Genomic DNA, 19,616 nt, shown 5'->3' on the forward strand with positions numbered 1-19,616 from the left:
CGTTTTCTTTAGCTTGTAGTACAGTAAGTGGCCAGAAGTCAGTAGCATCAGTAGCGCCTGGCGATCAGCAATTAGCGCTTCCGCGGCTGGGTAACAGTGGGAACGGCCGCTGGCTTAGCGCAATACGCAGCTAACAGCGCAACTGTCTTACATTTCGCAGCATCCACTTCAACTTCTCTCCGTCCTGTGCCAGCCGTGTAATGGCACAGACTACTGCATACTGACGCCTTCCCACCCATCGTCTTATCCTTTTGTCTTTTCCCACCGTATCTCCGTCAAACAATTGCAGCGTATAGCGTCTGCCGATATTTTCTGATGGTTGTCCGGCGCACGACATGCACAAATGTCGGGACCCATGATCGAAACTCGAGCCGCGCAACGGGCTTGCACTGCGGAGGAACGGGGAACGGGCACTGAAGATTCTCACGATGCCGCAACTCAACCTCCTGCAAAGCGACCACGACGACCGCTGTCCAGTTCCGAGGGCAGACCCGACCAAGTGGCGGATCAAAGGTCTGTTCATCCCATCGGGTTCTGGGCTAAAGAAGGTCACTGGCCGCGCGAATTCTTTGGGACCGACATGGAGCGCGCGCTGGCGCGGAAACGATTCTTATTCCCACTTGAACGCAAGCCGTCGGATTCTGCCTCGTCTGCGACGCCAAGCGACCAGCAGCAGCGGGAGGAAAAGAGTGCGCAATACCGAGATCCGCGTTATCAGGCGTTACTTGCGGCCAAGGGGGTTCTCATGGCCAAATCAAAACTAGACATTACTGCCGAAAGCAAAACGCTTTGCGACAGCCTCCTTGAAAAGAAACAGCCTGTCCCCGAGGGCTCACTCTTTCGCGACGAGAGCTTCGAATCAGCATGCCAAAAGCTTCGCAATAGAAATGAGGAGCGGGTTATTCAAGATATTTCTCGGCTAATCGTCCCTTCAGCCGAAAACTTGGCTACACTGGGCGCTACACATCTTGAAAACCTCATGGAAAGTGTCAATGAAGGGTGGAACAACTCGATTCCCCTAACCGGGACGCGCCCACAGCCAGACTATTCCGCCGGTTTCGGCGAGAGGCCTTTACCGATGACCAGCTCGCCAAGTTGTCGCCGTTTATTGGCGACTTCATCGCTGACGACCTGTCCCTTTTCATGGCCACGTACTACATGTACTTCCCATTCCTTGCCTGCGAGGTCAAGTGCAGTGCCACCGCGCTGGATGTTGCGGACCGCCAGAACGCTCATACCATGGCGCTGGCCGCAAGGGGCATCGTCGAACTCTTCCGTCTTGTGAAGCGCGAGGACGAGATTAACCGCCAGATACTTTCCTTTTCCATCTCACACGACCATTGCTCAGTTAGGATATACGGCTACTATCCAGTTATTAATGGAGCAGAAACCAAATACCATCGCCACCCGATTCACAGTTTCGACTTTACAACACTGGACGGAAAAGACAAGTGGACCGCGTACCGGTTTACCAAAAATATATATGACGTCTGGATGCCGGAACATTTCAAGAAGATCTGCTCAGCCATTGACCAGCTGCCAAATGATGTCTTGGCGCTCTCTGAGTCAACTGACGTCTGTTAGGATTTATAGCAATAGTAGCAATAGTAGCAATAGTAGCAATAGTAGCAATAGTAGCAATAGTAGCAATAGTAGCAATAGTAGCAATAGTAGCAATAGTAGCAATAGTAGCAATAGTAGCAATAGTAGCAATAGTAGAGGAGTAATAGTAATAGCTATAGCCTACGTAGGCTACATATGGATTGCTAAATAACAGATTTAGGATGCTGGATAACTTTCACTTTGATGAACATGAAAGTATAAAGTAGGTTTAAGAAAGCCAATAGTAAAAGAATAAAGCCGTCAAACGTTTTTAATACCTAGTTACTTCAGGAGATTCGGAAGACTTGGGCAAAGAGTGTTTAGTCTCAACGAAGACCTTTTGCATACCATCCTCCTTTGCATCAAACTTTGCATATACTATGTCGAGATCCTCGAGCCTCACTCTATGAGAAACCATCTGCATTGGGTTAAGCTCGCCTTTCTGAATCTTTACAAGCAACTCGTCCCAGTATTTGTGCACCGGTGCTTGGCCGTTCCCAATAAGTCGAATGCCTCGCTGCATGAGCGAGCCAACGTTGAAATGGTTTGTCTGAATAAATCCCATTAGCTCATGACAATTTCAGAAAAATAGCAGGACGTGTACATACGTATGCGACATAAACTCCAGTGATGCCGCAGCGGCCATAGTTGCGAACTCCCTCAATCATTTCATTGAGAATCTCGCTGGTGTCAGTCTCGGCACCGACAGCCATTTCCAACCAGTGCATCCAGCCTTTGGCATATTCGCCCGCGGCGCACTCAATAGCGACGTCTGGACCTCGTCCGCCGCAGATCTCCTTTAGTTTGCTGACAACAGTCTCTTTGGAGGTGATACCAGATGATAGCTTCTTATAGTCAAGCAAGACAAGCTTGTTGCTGTGTTCGGCGGGGAAGTGCTGTTTAACAAGAGTGAGACGTGGCTCGGTATCAACGAATATGATTTTGGATGCTCCCTCTTCGAGGGCAAAGACGCCCGCCATTTGTCCAATAGGACCTGCCCCGAAGATGGCTACTTCGTCGCCTTGATAGACCGCGGTGTCTTTAACAGCATGGTAAGAGGTGCAGAGAACATCAGACAGATATAGAGCTATGTAATATGTTAGCTACAAGTGCCGTAATTGTTTGATGTTGAACAAGCTTACCCTTCTCATCTGGAACATCATCAGGAATTTCCAGCAAATTCACATCAGCCAGCGGAACACGCACATACTCTGCCTGGCCTCCAGCAAATCCGCCCGTAAGATGCGAGTACCCAAAGATGCCTGCTGTCCTTCCACCATAGAGGCTCTTCGCAGCCGTATTCGAGTTTGTCTTTTCGCACTGCGACGACAGCTTCTGTTTGCAGAAGAAGCAGTCTCCGCACGCGATCTGGAAAGAAGCGACATATCTCTTCCCAACTTGGACCTTGTTGATAGCCGGACCAACTTCCTCTACAACTCCGCAAAACTCGTGCCCGAGGATGTCGCCATCTGCGAGTTGTACAACAACGCCATGGTAGAGATGTAAATCAGAGCCGCAGACGGTAGAACCAGTTACTTTGAGAATCACGTCGGTGTCTTCCAAGATTTGGGGCTTAGGGACGTCGGCTGAGAGAAACTGTAAGCATACTGGAAGATTTGCCACATATGACTGAGAAGAATCCACTAACCAATCTCAACCTTATTCTTCCCTCTCCAAACCAGCGCTTTCATGGTTGTCGCCGCTCCAATTTCTTGGTAGTCGGAGACATCTTGCTCCGTGATGGCATTGTCATCGTGACCGATGATCTTTTCAGCGAAATAAGCTGCTTCTGAAGCTGCCATGTTTTACTAACTCTTGAGTTGTGCGATAGGGAAGAACTCTGGAAATTTGCCCAAGATCTGGCGCAATTGGTACAAGAGATCAACATCTTATATAAATCTTATTTTTTCGCTACATTTTCTAAGCTTGGTATTACCGTAATATGACATAAACGTTAGGTGTTTGCGAATATGTATGACGGCGAAGTCGATATATGGGGGAAAGCAGCCGGTGTCAAAACGACGTCATTGATTCTAGTCACACCACTACAGATACTCGACAAGCCCATAATTAATTAGTTTGTATAATAAAGTATATTTTATACATGTTCAATTGCATTTATTATTGTTGTCTTAGAAATGTTGTCTTTTATTCATACTAAAGAAGATCAAGCGGCGAAAATGGCATCAAAGGTTCAAGACAAAGATGGAAAGCCAATTGAAGAGGGCGACTACGTTTGGACTCCCATTAGGGGCGGAAAACGCGAAGGAGAAGTAGAGCAGGTTGTGACTACAGAGGAAGAGGCAAAAGAGGCCAATGTCAAGCATCCACCAAAGGTATCTATCCAGAACGGCAATCTTCAAAAATAATTACAATACTCGTAGTACACAGAACTGATCAGATTTAGGTGGTTTTCACGGATCAGCATGGGCATGGCGTTGCTCACAACCCAGAGGCACTGAAGCATGTTGATGAATAAATTCGCACAAGTTATAGCTATTCCGAGCTCATGCGAGTTTATAAGTGCGTGATATGCTGTATTCGTACATCTTTGAAGTCGGAGTAATCTCAATTTCTATGCTATGAACGCGCCTCGCCCGTTTTGTCGCTATGTAATAATGCATATCCCTTCTAAGCGTTGTGTCCGATGAACTTTAGCTCATAAACATCATCTGGATCTAAGAAATACATTAGAATATTCTTCTTCTTCTTCTTGTTGTTGCAAACTCAATACGAAACTCACCTTTTCCATTTTCTGTGATGTAGTCTTTGATCCTCGCCATGTCCTCGTTGATCTCGTTTAGCAGCGTACTCAACTTGTCTCTAATTCCATCATTGTGCTGAGCTGAAGCTTTGAGAGCTCTCGAAGCGACATGGAAACGGCTAACACTATTGACAAGCATCATATCAAACGGCGTAGTGGTACTGCCCTCCTCGTTGTAGCCTTCCACCGTCATGCGATGCAACGCCGGGCGTCCAAAGAGCAGTCCTTGCAATTCCGTCGCATAGCTATGGTAGTTGAAACACACGGGCTTGTCCAATGTGAACATTGCTTCAAAGTCTTTTGTATTCAAGGCGTGAGGGTGATGCGATTCATCCGGCAGGACTAACAGGTCGGTAACGTTGATGACTCGAATTCGTAACTCTGGTACAAGCTTGGACAAAAGCTCTGCGGCCTTGATGACCTCAAACGTCACCTCAACGCCAATCCCGACGAGAATCACGTCTGGGTCTTCGCCATTGTACGTGCTTGCAAATCGCCATACCGAGATGCCGTTTTTGCAGTGCTGGATTGCATCTTCAGCAGAGAGGTACACTGGCATGGGCTGCTTGGACCCAATCATCAAATTGACATAGTTTTTAGACTTGAGGCAATGATCCAAAGTGCTAAGGAAGCAATTCGCATCGGGAGGTAAATACACCCTTGCCGTGTCAGCCTTCAAGTTCAACACCGCGCCGATAAATGACGGGTTCTGATGTGAAAAGCCATTGTGTTCTTGTCGCGCCCATGTGCTTGTTTCGATGTAGTTGATGGAGCTGAGGTCGCCTCGCCACGACAACTTGCGGCCTATCTTTGAGAACTTGGCATACTGAATCATCATGGTGTGGATTATCCCCAGAAACGACTCGTAGCTTGGGAAAATGGCGGTTCTTCCCGTCAAGGTGTATCCTTGCAGGAAGCCTTGACAGCAATGTTCTGACAATATCTCGATCACGCGGCCGCCTGAGGCGCGAGAGTATTGATCCCACTGGAAATTCCGGCCGGATTGGTCCAACACGGCGCTGAGTTTGTTGCTCTCCAGCTCATCAGGTGAGAATATGCGAAAGGTTTTCGGGTTCTTTTTTGCAACATCGTAGAGAAACTTGCCCGATTGCTGCATGCTGCTGGCTTGCTCAGATTTCTTGGTTGCGTGTGGCTCCCAAGCTGGCATATCTAGGCCGCGATAACAGTTGTATGCAAACTTGACCTGGCCCAATTTCTTGTCGTCTTCTGGTGGTATGTTGTCCAGGACATCGTGAGATGGCTTCCCATCCGGCAATACCTTGTGCGCATCGTAGCTCTTCAGCCAGTCCTGCAGAATGTGAAGGTGCTCCTCAGACTCGTTGGCTTTTGTCAAGGGGACCTGATGCGCGTGAAATGAGCCTTCAATTATCTGGTCGTCAACCGTCCGAGGGCCCGTCCATCCCTTTGGAGTCCGAAGAACAATCATCGGCCATCGAGGCTTGCTAACAGGATGACCCGATCGTGCTGCACCCTGGATTTTCTTGATCTCGGCCAAAGCCCAAAACAACGCAGTGTGCAGCTCGGCGTCGATGTCTTCGAGTGTTTCCACGATGCACACCTGATAGCCATAACCGGAAAAGAGCAGAGTCAACTCTTTGTTGTCCATGCAGCCAAAGATGGTACGCTCGCTGATTTTGAAGCCATTGACGTGAAGAATAGGTATGACTGCGCCGGACTCTGCTGGGTCGAGGTATTTGATAGCATGCCATGCCCTGCTGCATGTTAGTGAATGGGTCAAACAAGATTGGCCTGGCGTGATGCATACGCTGCTGTAGGGCCAGTCTCGGCCTCGCCATCTCCCACGACACATGTGATTATCAGATCTGGATGATCCATTACGGCACCAAAAGACACTGAAAGTGCATAGCCTAGTTCGCCGCCTTCATGGATGCAGCCCGGAGTCTCTGAGTTGATGTGGCTTGAGCATGTTAGCCTTTAACGATTTCCACCCGCGTTGCCGGATTGCATACCTAGGAAATCCTCCAGGAACAGAGAATTTTGTGATAAGATTGCGCAATCCTTCTTTATCCAATTGGTATTTGTCTGGATAGAATCGTTGCAGTGAACCTTCCAGCCACAGGCAAGCCAACGCCGCAGGGGCTCCATGACCGGGCCCAATAACGAATAGCATATCCACGGTGCTGTCGCGGATGAGCAGATTCAAGTGCGACCAGATGAGTATAAGCCCGGGACACGTGCCCCAATGTCCTTGACACAATGTTAACAAGTGCTCAATCATTGAAATGAGGTTATTCACCCAACAGCCGTGGCTTCACATCTTGGAGTTGCAGGTCTCGTTCCAGAAGGACATTGTCTTTTAGAAAGATCATGGCTGTAAGACTGTTAGCACTATGTGGATGGCGGCTTATGCCGGATTGCTTTCACTTCACTCACCACTAGCAATGTAGCACGCCGCCCGTTGGAATTCTCTTAGTGAACACAAATCATGGCTATTTAACGACGCCTTGGGCGGTTTTACCTCGAGGCGTTCCACTACAGCTGGGAGATGGCTGGTTGTGGGCGGAGGATTCGGTTGGTCGATGACTTCTCCAGCCATTTTTTCTCTTGCAACTCACGGTTCAATTGTGAATATTTTCTCAACTCAGTTTGGGCGACGATGTGCTGGGCTTCATAGCTCAACCTCGATATTAATACAATTTGCGCATTCCGAGCTTGGCGTGCATTAGCCGGTTTATTCTCCGGACGTGAGTCGCCGTGCAATGGCTCAGAATGCTTCGATAGGCATAACACGTATGGTTGGTTGACATATCCATGACGTTTGGCGGGCGTCATCAGCCTATTAGCGACCTATATGCAGACGTCACCATTCGGTTAACGAGTACCGTCCTTATGCAGCGCAATGATAATGTGTATTTTATTTTCAATCATAAAATCGCGTAGTTGGAGCTGTAGCGAAGTCGTCTATTGCTCAACTCAATTTCCCAAGATAAGCCAGCGACCTTTATCTATTTGTCGTGACGTCGCTGTCGGAAACTACATGTACTGAAGCCTCTAGATCTGCATTATTAACCCACGCGCAGCTACAATATTCGCCAAGGACCAGTTATAAGATTGCTAACAAGGATTTCGAATTTCAATGTTGAAAAGAGAAATGATGAAGCTAGCGATTGCGGAGGTGTTGGAGATTTAGTGCAGATCCTTTACGACTGAGCCGCGAGCTATAGCCCGAGGATAGCAGCCTTGCCCTCACGGAACTGGCACAAGTATCGAAGTCTAGATTAGGTGTGGGTATGTAGTAAAAGGGCACTGCGATAACATTTGGTGAGGTTGTAGGGGGGAAACATTTGGATGCTTAATTGTAGCTCATTTGCAGCCTGTGTCATGAGCCAACTGTAATACATATCCACCATATTAAACTGATATCAACACATGAAGGCCACGACAGAAATTATTTTGGCATCGTCCTGATTCCCTCTTTTTCTTTCCAAAAAAACGCCTCTACCCCCTCTGGACTACTCCTTAACATCAGAGTGTTTCTTTGATGGCACTTCTGAGCCCATCCTGCTGATGCCTCTCGTGTCGTGATATCCTTCTTGATCGCTCCGGCTGGCAGTTTTCGCTCCAGCAACGCCCAAGATGGAACCTTTGAATCCTAGCTTTTCCGACGCGCTGGCAGTCGAGCCTCCACCTCCCCTTCCGGTGCTGACGCCACCAGCAGGTAGATACTGTTTCGAGTCTCCCGTGTCGACTTCACGGTATCTTGGATCTTTATCGGGTCCTGATGGAGTTGTCGAATCGCTCGGACCGCCAGTCGTTTTGTTTCCTCCTACGCCTGCGCTGCCGAGCCCGAGGTCGCGAGCATCTTGTGCTTTATTCCTCCTCTCTTGAACATCATTCTGAGGGTTGGCTTTTCGTGGGAAAAACATTGTGGCGCCGATGACTCCTACACCGGCGAGCGCCACCATTGTGAGTCTCTGTCTGGACATTTCGAGGTTGTTTGCCGAAGATGATGTGTAATTGAATGATTGATTATCTTCTGGACAGGAGTGTTGCTATCCGTATGTTGAAATATACTTGCATGTCCTTTATATCTAGTGCACGCTCAAGACCATTAGTCATATTGCAAAACCCAATTTCAGACTTTGTAGATGACGCAAGTTGCGGCGAAAGTTCAGACACTGACGTGCACGACTTTCCACATTGCCTCATTAGAGCGAAGCGGAGAGACGGGGTTACTGCTCTTTTTAAAGACGCCCGATTCTCTTCCTGACGCTCAGTTTGTAGGATATCTGATCTGAAGATTGCCATTGTCAATGGCCTCACTTCTGCAGCATCGCGTTCTAAGCATCGCCAGTTAAAGAGTTCGGCATTGGATCGATAGACGCTCAATATTCCCATTCTAGATCCTCGCTTCATTATAAGCTTCTTCGAATGGGATTCACTTAGACTGCGCTGTTTGTTCTCGAACATTCCCAACGCCAGTGAAGCAAGTCAAGTTCAAGCTATGGAAACGTGAAGTGTTCCCTTTTCCTCCTAAAAGTCATACCGAAATGCCGTCTACTAATGCACGCTACCAGCATCGCTTCAATCCCTTTTTACAACCTATTTCAGTGCCATTTAAACAACCCTATACTAAGCTCGGCCATCTTTGATTGCCCTCAGCTGCTGCTTCCCATATCTTTTCTGTTCGCTTTCGAACTGTTCCAGGTTTCGGATTATGCGTCGCAAGCGCCTTTGTTCTTCTCCATCAGTAGCTTGCTGATCATCAGAAATGCTTCCTTCTCGCCTTGTACTATCGCCATCTTCCATAGCCGCGTCGTGAGTTTCTTTCTCATCAGAGACTGTTGATGATTCCTCGTTGCATTCGTAGAGGGGTTTGAGCTGGTTGTCGGTTGTGTCTTCCAGCAATGATGCGGTCAGCCATAACGAGCTGTCTAGCATGTCGCTAGCAAAGCCAGGATCCGTCCAGGATAGCTTCTCCTGTGTTTCTGAAGCCTCTTGTGAGATACTCGGTATCCAAGGGCTAAAATTGTATGAATTTCCAAACTGAAGCGATTCATCTTCTGTAGGGATCCATCCCTGGTATAAATACCAATCGTGAGGGCACATGGTGTCGCTCTCGCTCAAGATGCTGCTATTGCGCGTGAGATAGCCGCCCGAGGCAGCCTCTATATTCAACTGTGCAATGCTCAGTGGTCTGGCGTTTCCTGAAATTTGAATTGGATCTGGTTCCGTTTCTACCTTTGAGGCAGTTTGGGACATAACAATGATTGTTATGAATATATGCGATGTATTGTTGTCGATTGGGTATGTAGGCATGTATAAGCGGACTTGTACTGCACTATGCTTGACTGGAGATTTCAACACAAATCTGTCAATTGCTGTGGCTTTATTACAATAGCGAAGCTACTATTAAATACGACATCTATTTTTGAGATTTATGTTATTCGCACTCTCCAATGCGATTGATGATAGCCAACAGTGGACTGGAAGCTTGATTTATAAAGACAAGTGACGCACTGGCCGCATTATCCAAGTCATTTGTCCATCAGGCTGATGATACTTGAAAGCATCCTAGATCTCATTCAGTAAAAACGACATAAGTGAAACGTCTGTCAGCATAATCATGCGCTCATACGCATAGAAAACCGATACAATTGTTTTCGATAACCCCCTTTGGACCCTTGAAGTATCGGCCACTCACAGCTCGATACCCCGTAATCTTCCAACCGGACGCCGGCGGCTAGTAGTTGAGACTCGGGGGGTTCCGTCATCTTGGGGCTTTGTGATAGGTGTTTCGGAGAGCGCTCCGATGGCACGCTGACCTTTAGATAAACAGCGAACGCACCAACTAAACTCGATCCTACCAAGGGTGGTACCCAAGTCAATTTCTATTGGGTCTGGATGACGGAGCGGCTGCTAAAACTAAAACTTGAACTAGAAACTCATGAAGGGGCAAACTACATGCTCCCTGTGTTCAAGTTATTGGGATCATTAAGAATAGCAATTGCACTCAAGTAGAGTATCAAGTGGTAATCAAAAGAGGGATACAAATTAAATATTCACACACAAAACCATAGTAGAGCACGAATTATGTGGATCATCTGCAGTATTTGTATGCACATGTTTACTTTCTTGCGTGTGCAAAAGTCTCTGGTTCCCTGTTTTTCTTTTATTCCCGCTTGAGTATGCAATGTGGTACCGTATTTGGATCATTTCAAAACCCAATCTATTTGGAAACGACGAAACTGGATACAGAAACGGTCTAGCACCAATGTTGGACCATTTTCGCCTTTTGGGTTGGAAGAGCAAGCTTGACGTCATGTTGAGCAGCAGGAGCCCCATTGTTACGCCATAGCTACGGTTAGTAAATAGAATCAACAAACTGTAAGAATTGATACGACGATGCTTATTTAGCTACATAAAAATGATATGCAGGTTGGGTGTAATATTGCCGGTCATTGCCTTGTCTGATTCACCATAGAGTCCGTCTTAGATAGCAGCATGGCCAACTTCCTCAACCAACCTCACCATGTCAATTGGGACAATGACTGCTTCGTTCGACTCTGATGGTGCCATCATGTCTTCCATTAACGGCAGCGACCAAGGTTCTGTAAAGGAGCCCTCGTGGATTCTATTTGTCTCAGGCCCCACAGGCTCTGGCAAATCTTCAGTCGCAAAGTTTCTCGCTTCCAAGTTAGGAGCTCATTTCTTAGAGGGCGACGATGTACGACTCATTGCGATGATTCTGAACTATGGGAATTCCCGATGCTAACATCATTGGCAGCTTCACCCAAAAGCCAATATCGACAAAATGCATAGAGGAGAGCCATTGACAGACGCGGACCGCCAAGGCTGGTTTGAGGCAATCGACGAGCAAGCCTCCGCCTATAATCGACAGCAATCTCAACACCACCATCTCATCATCACATGTTCGGCCTTGAAACGAGCTCACAGAGACATTCTGAGAGAAGGCTGCGATCGCGCGGGGTATTCTCTCATGCACTTCTTCTTCCTCGATGCACCAGAATCCCTACTACGGCAGAGGACAGAGGCGAGACAGAATCACTTTGCCAAGTCAAATCTGGTCCACAGCCAATTTGAAGTGCTGGAGCGCCCTAGGATAGACGAATATGACGCTACAATCATCAGTGTGGTGCCACCGCTGGATGAAGTGCAGGCTGAGACCCTCAAGGTCGCAACACAGCTTCTTAGCAACGAGCGAGCGTACAAATGAATTGCAGTCTGCTTACTTTTACCATTATGCGTGTACGCCACCCAACTAGCAATTTGTTCCTAGAAATGTCTGGTTATATAGTAATATAGCATTATTATGCGGTGTCTATTTTTGTCGAGAGCTCTATGCGTTTCATATCTCTATATGTATGTGTGTTATCTATCGCTCTGTATAATATATAGCACTACCTCTTTTATAATTCTATATGGTCTATAGTCTTTATTATCCATAATTTTTATGTGGCTCTGCTTTTTTCTCATGGTGTTATTTTACTTCTGCTATGTTACAACTTCATTCCATCTGCTGAATAGCAAGCATTTATATCTGTGTTTTGGGCTCTCTACAATCGTATTAGTCTATGCGCTTCGTATTGAAGAAATGGTCTGTAGAGTACCTCGTTGCTCGTCTGATAATTTATTAATCCATCACAAGGCTCGTCTTGAGTATTAAATGGATTTAAATGTCAAAGATAGGTGCAGTTGTGCTCATAACTTCGACGCATGCCGTGTCTTTATCCGTTGAGAAGAAAGTTGCTTAATCGACTTCAAAACATGAAATTATCCAGACTTGAGCTTTATATGGAAATAATGTCGGAAGTAATACATGCAAGCCTCACGCTCGTTTTAGCTGTTATCTCCCATCGTCGTATTAACTCCAATTCATTGTTCAATCGTCGAAAGGGCCCGCGTAGAAGGTTGCTCTGCCATGACTTTATCAAAACCAATGATATGAATCAGAAATGAATGGGCCTTATACAAACTGTATGTTACTGTCCGTAGCCATTGCTTTGAACAGGAGAAAGCGGGCACCGTCAGATTTCCTATCGATTGCAAGAGGCTTTTGTCTATTTTCTAGGCCGCAGTGGCTAACTGCTTGGGTGTGCCATAGTAAATATTCCACATCGCCACTATTTAAGCTTGAAAATGTGTTCATACTCCCATCATCATAGCGTGTTCAAGTCACATCACGTTAGAGACGGCGCAAGTGCTCCGGAAACCAGCAGTGAGACGATACAAAAAAGTGTGGATATTGTTGACCGAAAAACGAGCCTATAGGCTGCTGCTTCAGGAAAATGTACGCTCGCTCTCGTAATAGTCAATCATGGATGCTACCTAGACTTTAGGTTTGGTGCAATCAAACTAATCATCAAATCCCAATTTCTTGGTCGTGGAGTCATAGCATATGGCAACCACGATACACGCTCCGCTCAAGTTTCAGGAAGCACATTTAGAAGCCGCAAGCAAACATCCATACAAATTGAAGAAAATACTGTCAATACATAGAATTATGGGACATGTAGAACAATAAATTACAGACTAGAATTTTGAGTCCCTAGGTAATTACAGACTTCCGCGTATGTGTTCGAACAAACCGATAGAGCAAACCAATCCTACTTGGTCGAAGGATTAGGAGACACTTTTTGATCAGGGAACTTTCTGAACAGGTCCGCAATATGGTCGATTGGTGCAGCAAGCAAACCCATGGCAGTCTCAAACGGCGGATGTTCTCCAGCGCTGGGGTGACTGCGCGACGGCACAAACGCTTTCGTGCGACCAAAACTCTTGGCCATGGACTCCGATTCTCCCTCGACTGCCTGAAGCTCCTGTTCCAAGGCGGGTAGATCCCGTTCTTCCTCCTCCTTGATGTGCTGCGAGAGGGGTTCCCAGAGCTTCTGCAGCTGGTTGACGTAGTCTGGGTCAGTGACCTTCATATTCTGAAAGGTTTTGAGCATCTCCTTGACCTGTGTAAGCGATGTTTAGTAAGATGTTCACAAAACATCAAAATGGTGTTGATTAGTGCTCACCACCGCGTGGTCCTTTCGGTCGCTCTCCGCCATGTCTTTGCCCTTGTCACCTAGATACTTTTCCATTGCAGGATACACAACCAGCTCCTCGCCAACAGAATGGCGGGCGAGCTCCCAAACAAACTGGTTTCCATATCGTTCTTGATGATCCTGATTGCTTTTATTGTTAATCACTTCGTTGTAATATTTCTCCAGCTCACGGTGATCTTTGGTTATCGCGTCGGATATGGTAGACATTGCGAGAGCCTGTCGAATGGTGCGTTTGCCAAAGAATGGAGAATATCTACTGCACTGGCGCAATTTAAGAGGAGCACTGCGCACACTAAACATGATAATATTTGAAGATTTACTTGTCTTCCTGGTAGGCGGTTGGGGATGTACTACGTTGAAACGCTCAAAGGTCGTCACTTTATAGTCTATTGCTGATTTAGCATGTGAACAATCGACGATGGCTGTTTAAAATGAATTGAATCTATGATGGTAATTCAGAATTAATCTATGATGACCGCTTACAAGAAACCAATGAGAAGTGTTTGATTTGAAAATGTTGATGTAGTGACGTGATTGCATCGTAGACTTGACACTTTTGTAAGCGGCGGCTTTATTAACACAAAGCCGTGAGTAGGAGCATTTTCTCCGTCTGGTCATCACTACGCGATCAATATGAGACAATGAGAATTCATCATTGACCAATCTCCTATTCTCCGTTTAGAAAAATTGACTCTTCAATTTTACAGACATAGGCGGTGAAAGCCGTAATGTAAAGGCCGTAATGCAGCTGTGGCGAAATGCCGTTTTCGATCTCTTACTTTGAGCCCAACGTGGTGGATTGGCAAAAGCTGAAACACTGTTCACTGTTTCGAATCTGGCTTACTATGGTTTAAACACGTTATTTAAGCATGAATATACGCGGATCGAAAGGCGCAGAAATAACGCGCCATACTACCCAGTGCCACTCTCTTCGTACTTGCAGCTCATCGCTATTCTCTTGTTGAAGACTAAGAGACGAGTTGGTCTATCTCAACGAATCATATTACCTACATAGGTAGTATACAAATGAAGGACTATCGGGGCAGCCAACAGCGCTATCCTCAACAAGAAATGGATAATAACATTAAACTACCTACAAGATATAAACTGTTCACGCCTACGAGGATGCTAGTGTAAGTGAAATCGACAAACAGACCGTCTCTTTCCCAAAGCGGACTATGGTCTACTACCCCAGTTTCGCAAATAGCGAACCGGGATTCTATCTTCTTCATCGCAAATCCCACTCTCCGCGCACCGACCGTGTACAACTTCCCCGCAGCCAAGACTGCCCACCATGCAGGGAAAATCTCCATGGGGCTCTCTATCTATGCGTGCTTTGCCAGCTCGGCTGAATGGCCGCAGTCTCGGATTACGTCAAGCGGCCTGCTGGGAGATCCGAGGCCGCGGCCTGGTGCTGACCAGCAGCTCCTAGTAGAGAATCATAGCAAATCGCAGGTGCAGCAATACTCGTATTCGCACGCGCAATCCTGGAGACTGAATCTCACGATTCTTCAACCTAATTCTCCGATGCCGCAATTCCTCTCCATTTGTATACCTAGCATACCTAATTCAATCTTTTAGCCAAGACCCTGCCACGGCCAAAGCTATCGCCACGCCACACGTTTATATAAACATACAGACAGGCTAACACGCACCAACGGGCTGTACATCCCACGCACCATATTTCCCTCTCCTCACTTTTTCTTTTCTCTCTCCTCATGAAACCTCACACGACCAGCAACCCATCATGACGCGCCTCGGCACATGGAGGGCCACGTACCTCGTCTCCCTATCATGTGTCGGTTCGTTCCTTTTCGCCTACGACACGGGCATCGTGGGCGGCGTCCTGACGCTGGATTCCTTTATGCGCGACATGGGCTTTAGCGATGGAGAGAGGGACAATGTCACTTCGCTGTCGGCCAGCCTGCTGCAAGCTGGAGGTATGTATTAGATATGCATAGGGCGCATTGTTCGATTGCTCACGACGAAGAATACGGGATGGGGAAAAAGAAGAAGAAAATAAATAAAGGGAATTGCGGTAAATTGGGCGTATGAGTTCTAATACTTGTCTTTCTAACAGCCTTCTTCTCGTGCTTGTTCGTCTGGCCATTTACTGCGCGCTACGGTCGCCGATGGTCCCTCGCCGTAGGATCGCTCATCTTCAACATTGGCGCTGTGCTGCAGCTCTTCTATCAGCACGGAATTGTCACCTGGTACATTGGACGGACGATATCAGGCGTTGGCGCAGGTAAATCCCACCATCAAAAGACATCAAGGACACACGCAACATCAAAGCAGACTATCAGCCCCTATCTTGCTGGGCGACGAATTCTAACCACGACTTGCTGCAACAGGCATCGCGACCGTCATCATCCCCATGTACTCTGCCGAAATGGCCCCCAAAGAAATCCGCGGCCAGCTCGGTAGTCTCTTCCAATTCTTCTTCACCCTCGGCGTAGCAGTTAGCTACTGGGTCGATTACGGTGCTGCGCAACATATACCCTCGTCGACGAGACAGTGGCGAGTCCCCGTTGCCTTGCAGCTTGTGCCCGGTGGCATACTGGGACTAGGAATGTTTGTGACAAAGGAGAGCACGAGATGGCTTGCTCAGCGGGATCGCCACGAGGAGGCTTTGGAGTCGTTGATATGGGTGCGCGGAGGAGATAGTATAGAGGTGCGGATGGAGTTCCAGCAGATTTTGGCGGGCATTGAGGAGGAGGAGCGGCAGACTGCTGGAGTTACGTGGAGGGAATACTGGTTGCCGGCGAACCGGTATCGAATCTTTATTGCCGTCACTCTTCAGATTGGTGAGTTTTATGATCTGAGTATTGACGGCTGGTTGCTGATGACTCGAATCCGAATTCTAGGCGCCCAATTGACGGGAAACACACCTTTGGCATATTGTATGGACGAATCCCACCTCTTCTTGGATTGCCAACATGCTAGCTCATGAAAATGTTTCTGACTTTCATCTAGTTTCTCCCCAAGTCTTTCAAGCCGTCGGCGCGGGCCAAAACGCTCTCCTACTTAGCGGTTTCTTCGGCGTGTGCAAGGTCATCAGCTGTGCATTCTTTTTAATCTTCCTCGTGGAGCGCATAGGTCGACGCTGGTCTCTGCTCGCCGGCTCGTTTCTGATGGGCACTTATATGTTCATCATTGCGGTGCTGACGCAGCGATATCCTCCCGTGAGCGGAGGGACGCTGACGCCGCCGGCCATAGCCTCTTTGACGATGGTTTTTCTAGAAGCGAGTGAGTGCCCATTGAACATTGACATCCACAAGTTCGTCTGGATTGCTGACATTAAATGCGATGCGTATAGTGACGTTTAACATCTCGTGGGGACCTATACCATGGGTACGTTTCACCTCTCCAACAAAATCACACAATATACTAATCTCTGCGCAAACGCAGCTCTACATGAGCGAAATCTTCCCAACGCGCATCCGCGAAGGAGGCATCGCCGTCGGCGCCGCAACGCAATGGCTCTTTGGCTTCACGCTCTCCCAGATCACGCCCGCGGCCGTCAACAACCTCGGCTACAAGGCCTTTCTCATGTTTTGCTGCTTCAACTGGGCTCTGGTGCTGTACACGTGGTTCTTCATCAAAGAGACAAAGGGGCTGTCTCTCGAAGAAATGGAGATATGTAAGTTTTTTTCTTCTTGTTCCCTCCCCTCATCCCACATACATCTATAAATCAGTTTGGCACGCGCAAGATAAAAGGCTAATGAGTCGTGCGAATCCTTGTTTTAGTGTTCAACGCAAAACGCACCCCAATTAGTATCCTGGCGTATCGCCATGATGATAAATCCTCAGACGACGGCGTGTGATTGGCTGTGCTGCACAACCCTGCCATTTTAGGTCATTTTTGCTAGTTTGTCTGCATTGTGTGAATTTGGGAGAAACGGGCTGCATTGGGCTATTTTTTTCCCGCGCGGTGATTCATGACTTGGTAAGCGGGTAAGTAGTGATGAATAATGTTAAACAGAGTGCCCATTCTTGTCCGAGATTTTGTAGCGTTTCGGTCTTTCGGTCTTGGTGCTAGAGCGAGAAGGGCGACGTGCTAAAATCCAGCCAGCCTTAATGCGGGCTTGGCCCCGTGTCAAAAGTCCGTCTTGATGGCTGCATATGCTCTTTATAGCTTTTGCATCTTTTCCTTTTGCAATTTTGATGTTTGTCCTGTATCTTTTCATGTATGTGACGGCTTGGCGTGCTTAGGCAATCATTTGACTTGGATCCATAATCAACGTTGATGAAGGTGCCGCCGGTTTCGCTGTCCGGCATACACCGAGCTGGGCCACTGTGCTGCTCTCGGGGTTGGTCGACCCTTTTCATAACACGTTATATAGCACGAACTGAGCTAACAAGAAGTATAGTTGCTCCTGTTTCTCTGCAGCTGCATTCAAGAAGATTTGACGTTAAGAGAAGGTTGTCAAGTCACCAGCAGACACGTTCGGGGCAGCATCAACTGCAGCCGAGACCGCTCATATCAACCCCTACTGGCGCTCGCCATCACTCCCTTCACAACTCATCAGTCCCATCAAAGGACAAGATGACTTGCATATCATTAATCCTATCGCCAGAATTGCTTCTGAGCGTCCGAGAGTTTTGGTTCGAGCATTTGTCAGGGCCAGATAGTCTGGTCATGCCCACCACCGATGAGAATAAGAGGTGGTTCTTTGGCGGACCAGAATTTGACAGGTTATGCGTGTAAGTTATTATGAGCTCATCATCTCTTTATAAAATTAAAACATATGTTGATGGTTTATTCAACGCCTCAGAGAACGCTTCGCCCCTACTCTTGAACAGCTCCGTCGTGACGGCATCAAATCAGGCCAAGACATCATCTACGCGCTGCAGCCAAACGACGCCCACGACTGGCTCAGCTTAATCCTCCTACTAGATCAGATCCCACGCAACTGCTACCGCGGAGACCACGCAGACATCGTCTTCAACTACTTTGACCCCATGGCCAGAGAAGTCGCCCTCACAGCAATCCAGCGCGGCATCCCCGAGAGGTGTCCGGAGCTTCGCTGGCGCTTCGCCTACCGCAGCTGGTTCTACGTGCCGCTGATGCACTCGGAAGATATTTCGCTACACGACCTAGCAGTGGAAAAATACGAGGGCCTAAAACGCGACGTGGAGAGCCTACTACCTTCCGAGATGGCTGTAGACTGGAACGACGAGTCCGAAGTAGCGCATGAGTATCACATCGCGGCGCAGAGAGTCGTGCAGTCAAGTGAAGAGGCGGCCACGGAATACGGGCAGCTGAACCTTGGATTTGAAAAGAGGCATTGGGCGATTATCAAGCGGTTCGGACGGTATCCGCATCGGAATCGGGTCATGGGGCGCGAGACGACGGACGAGGAGCGCGAGTATCTGGAGAATGGGGGAGACACGTTTGGCGGATGAGCGAGGTACTGATAGATATTACATTGATTTGAAACTGGCAGCGGGATATACTGTGTATTCCCGGTATATATCTTTGATGAATGTGTTGCTACGATGGAATGGCATGAGATGAGATGAGATGAAATGAAATGAAGCGGCACGTATAACGAAGCCTTAAATGACCTCTTGTAATAGGTATATGGTCTGAGTCTTGTCATAGGTAGTAGTAGAAGACTCAGTGTCGCTACTACCTATGACAAGCGATACAAAAGTCAGTGGCGCCCCCCACTCCATTCACAGCATTTTTTTTCTCCCTCGAGGCCTTGCGCTGGAAGCACCCTTCATACGTCATTGGGTATATAGGTACGATTAAGCATATCTGAAAAGCTCCATCAATTCAAAAACACCACTCAATTGCCACATGCAAGTGCCTTCATTTCCTAATCCTGACAGCTAATTCAGTAACCGTTGTATCAGGCAGCATGTACTCACACAAATTGCCCCGAAGCAGCGGCTTTCGGAGCAACTCAACCCAATACCGCTAAACACTCTCAGCTACTCTACTCAATCTCAATCTCAGCCTCGGCACATACACGTATATAGCCCCAGCAACAATGAGCGAAACTCGCTCTCACCATCGCCGTCATTTCAGATCCAAGCCATCAATTTCAAATGTCGCTGTGGCCGTCACGGCCATTCATTCTTCCAAGCCTCAGCTGGCGCAGCAGCGTCGTATCGAATCTCTTCAATCCCATTGAGCGTGGCGCCACGCCCACCACACCATGTCGCATCCCTTCCCGCCTCACTGT

At 47.7% G+C, this 19,616-nt stretch overlaps 10 protein-coding genes across 10 annotated transcripts; 5 read left to right on the forward strand and 5 right to left on the reverse strand.

The window, feature by feature from the left end:
- The first annotated feature begins 172 nt into the window (after positions 1-172).
- On the forward strand, positions 173-1,719 carry TrAtP1_004955 (uncharacterized protein). Its single transcript, XM_066112522.1, has one exon. It carries the CDS (start codon positions 344-346, stop codon positions 1,283-1,285), a length of 942 nt encoding a protein of 313 aa, XP_065968607.1. The 5' UTR covers positions 173-343; the 3' UTR covers positions 1,286-1,719.
- Positions 1,720-1,751: 32 nt separating this feature from the next.
- Positions 1,752-3,524, reverse strand: TrAtP1_004956 (uncharacterized protein). The gene is made up of 4 exons (XM_014083315.2): positions 3,251-3,524; positions 2,745-3,188; positions 2,211-2,689; positions 1,752-2,152 (listed from the first exon to the last, which is right to left on the reverse strand). The coding sequence occupies exons 1-4, from the start codon at positions 3,402-3,404 to the stop codon at positions 1,874-1,876; spliced, it is 1,356 nt and encodes a 451-aa protein (XP_013938790.1). The 5' UTR covers positions 3,405-3,524; the 3' UTR covers positions 1,752-1,873.
- Positions 3,525-3,782: 258 nt separating this feature from the next.
- TrAtP1_004957 (uncharacterized protein) lies at positions 3,783-3,971 on the forward strand (the record flags this gene model as incomplete). The annotated part of the gene is made up of 1 exon (XM_014084327.2): positions 3,783-3,971. The coding sequence occupies one exon, from the start codon at positions 3,783-3,785 to the stop codon at positions 3,969-3,971; it is 189 nt and encodes a 62-aa protein (XP_013939802.2).
- Positions 3,972-4,233: 262 nt separating this feature from the next.
- TrAtP1_004958 (uncharacterized protein) lies at positions 4,234-6,944 on the reverse strand (the record flags this gene model as incomplete). The annotated part of the gene is made up of 6 exons (XM_014084328.2): positions 4,234-4,280; positions 4,346-6,099; positions 6,153-6,305; positions 6,358-6,595; positions 6,645-6,719; positions 6,782-6,944. The coding sequence occupies 6 exons, from the start codon at positions 6,942-6,944 to the stop codon at positions 4,234-4,236; spliced, it is 2,430 nt and encodes an 809-aa protein (XP_013939803.1).
- Positions 6,945-7,860: 916 nt separating this feature from the next.
- TrAtP1_004959 (uncharacterized protein) lies at positions 7,861-8,313 on the reverse strand (the record flags this gene model as incomplete). Its single annotated transcript, XM_014084329.2, has 1 exon — positions 7,861-8,313. The coding sequence occupies one exon, from the start codon at positions 8,311-8,313 to the stop codon at positions 7,861-7,863; it is 453 nt and encodes a 150-aa protein (XP_013939804.2).
- A 667-nt stretch (positions 8,314-8,980) lies between these two features.
- On the reverse strand, positions 8,981-9,610 carry TrAtP1_004960 (uncharacterized protein; the record flags this gene model as incomplete). The annotated part of the gene is made up of 1 exon (XM_066112523.1): positions 8,981-9,610. One exon carries the CDS (start codon positions 9,608-9,610, stop codon positions 8,981-8,983), a length of 630 nt encoding a protein of 209 aa, XP_065968608.1.
- A 1,073-nt stretch (positions 9,611-10,683) lies between these two features.
- On the forward strand, positions 10,684-11,705 carry TrAtP1_004961 (uncharacterized protein). Its single transcript, XM_014083332.2, has 2 exons — positions 10,684-11,075; positions 11,136-11,705. The coding sequence occupies exons 1-2, from the start codon at positions 10,881-10,883 to the stop codon at positions 11,583-11,585; spliced, it is 645 nt and encodes a 214-aa protein (XP_013938807.2). The 5' UTR covers positions 10,684-10,880; the 3' UTR covers positions 11,586-11,705.
- Positions 11,706-12,975: 1,270 nt separating this feature from the next.
- TrAtP1_004962 (uncharacterized protein) lies at positions 12,976-13,626 on the reverse strand (the record flags this gene model as incomplete). Its single annotated transcript, XM_014084331.1, has 2 exons — positions 12,976-13,326; positions 13,390-13,626. 2 exons carry the CDS (start codon positions 13,624-13,626, stop codon positions 12,976-12,978), a joined length of 588 nt encoding a protein of 195 aa, XP_013939806.1.
- A 1,540-nt stretch (positions 13,627-15,166) lies between these two features.
- On the forward strand, positions 15,167-17,246 carry TrAtP1_004963 (uncharacterized protein; the record flags this gene model as incomplete). Its single annotated transcript, XM_066112524.1, has 8 exons — positions 15,167-15,359; positions 15,500-15,667; positions 15,774-16,226; positions 16,287-16,322; positions 16,396-16,668; positions 16,739-16,773; positions 16,831-17,062; positions 17,170-17,246. 8 exons carry the CDS (start codon positions 15,167-15,169, stop codon positions 17,244-17,246), a joined length of 1,467 nt encoding a protein of 488 aa, XP_065968609.1.
- A 722-nt stretch (positions 17,247-17,968) lies between these two features.
- TrAtP1_004964 (uncharacterized protein) lies at positions 17,969-18,828 on the forward strand (the record flags this gene model as incomplete). The annotated part of the gene is made up of 2 exons (XM_014084333.2): positions 17,969-18,126; positions 18,198-18,828. 2 exons carry the CDS (start codon positions 17,969-17,971, stop codon positions 18,826-18,828), a joined length of 789 nt encoding a protein of 262 aa, XP_013939808.1.
- Positions 18,829-19,616: the final 788 nt, after the last annotated feature.

The sequence above is a fragment of the Trichoderma atroviride genome, chromosome 2, assembly GCF_020647795.1.
Source record: "Trichoderma atroviride chromosome 2, complete sequence".
Classification (NCBI taxonomy): domain Eukaryota; kingdom Fungi; phylum Ascomycota; class Sordariomycetes; order Hypocreales; family Hypocreaceae; genus Trichoderma; species Trichoderma atroviride.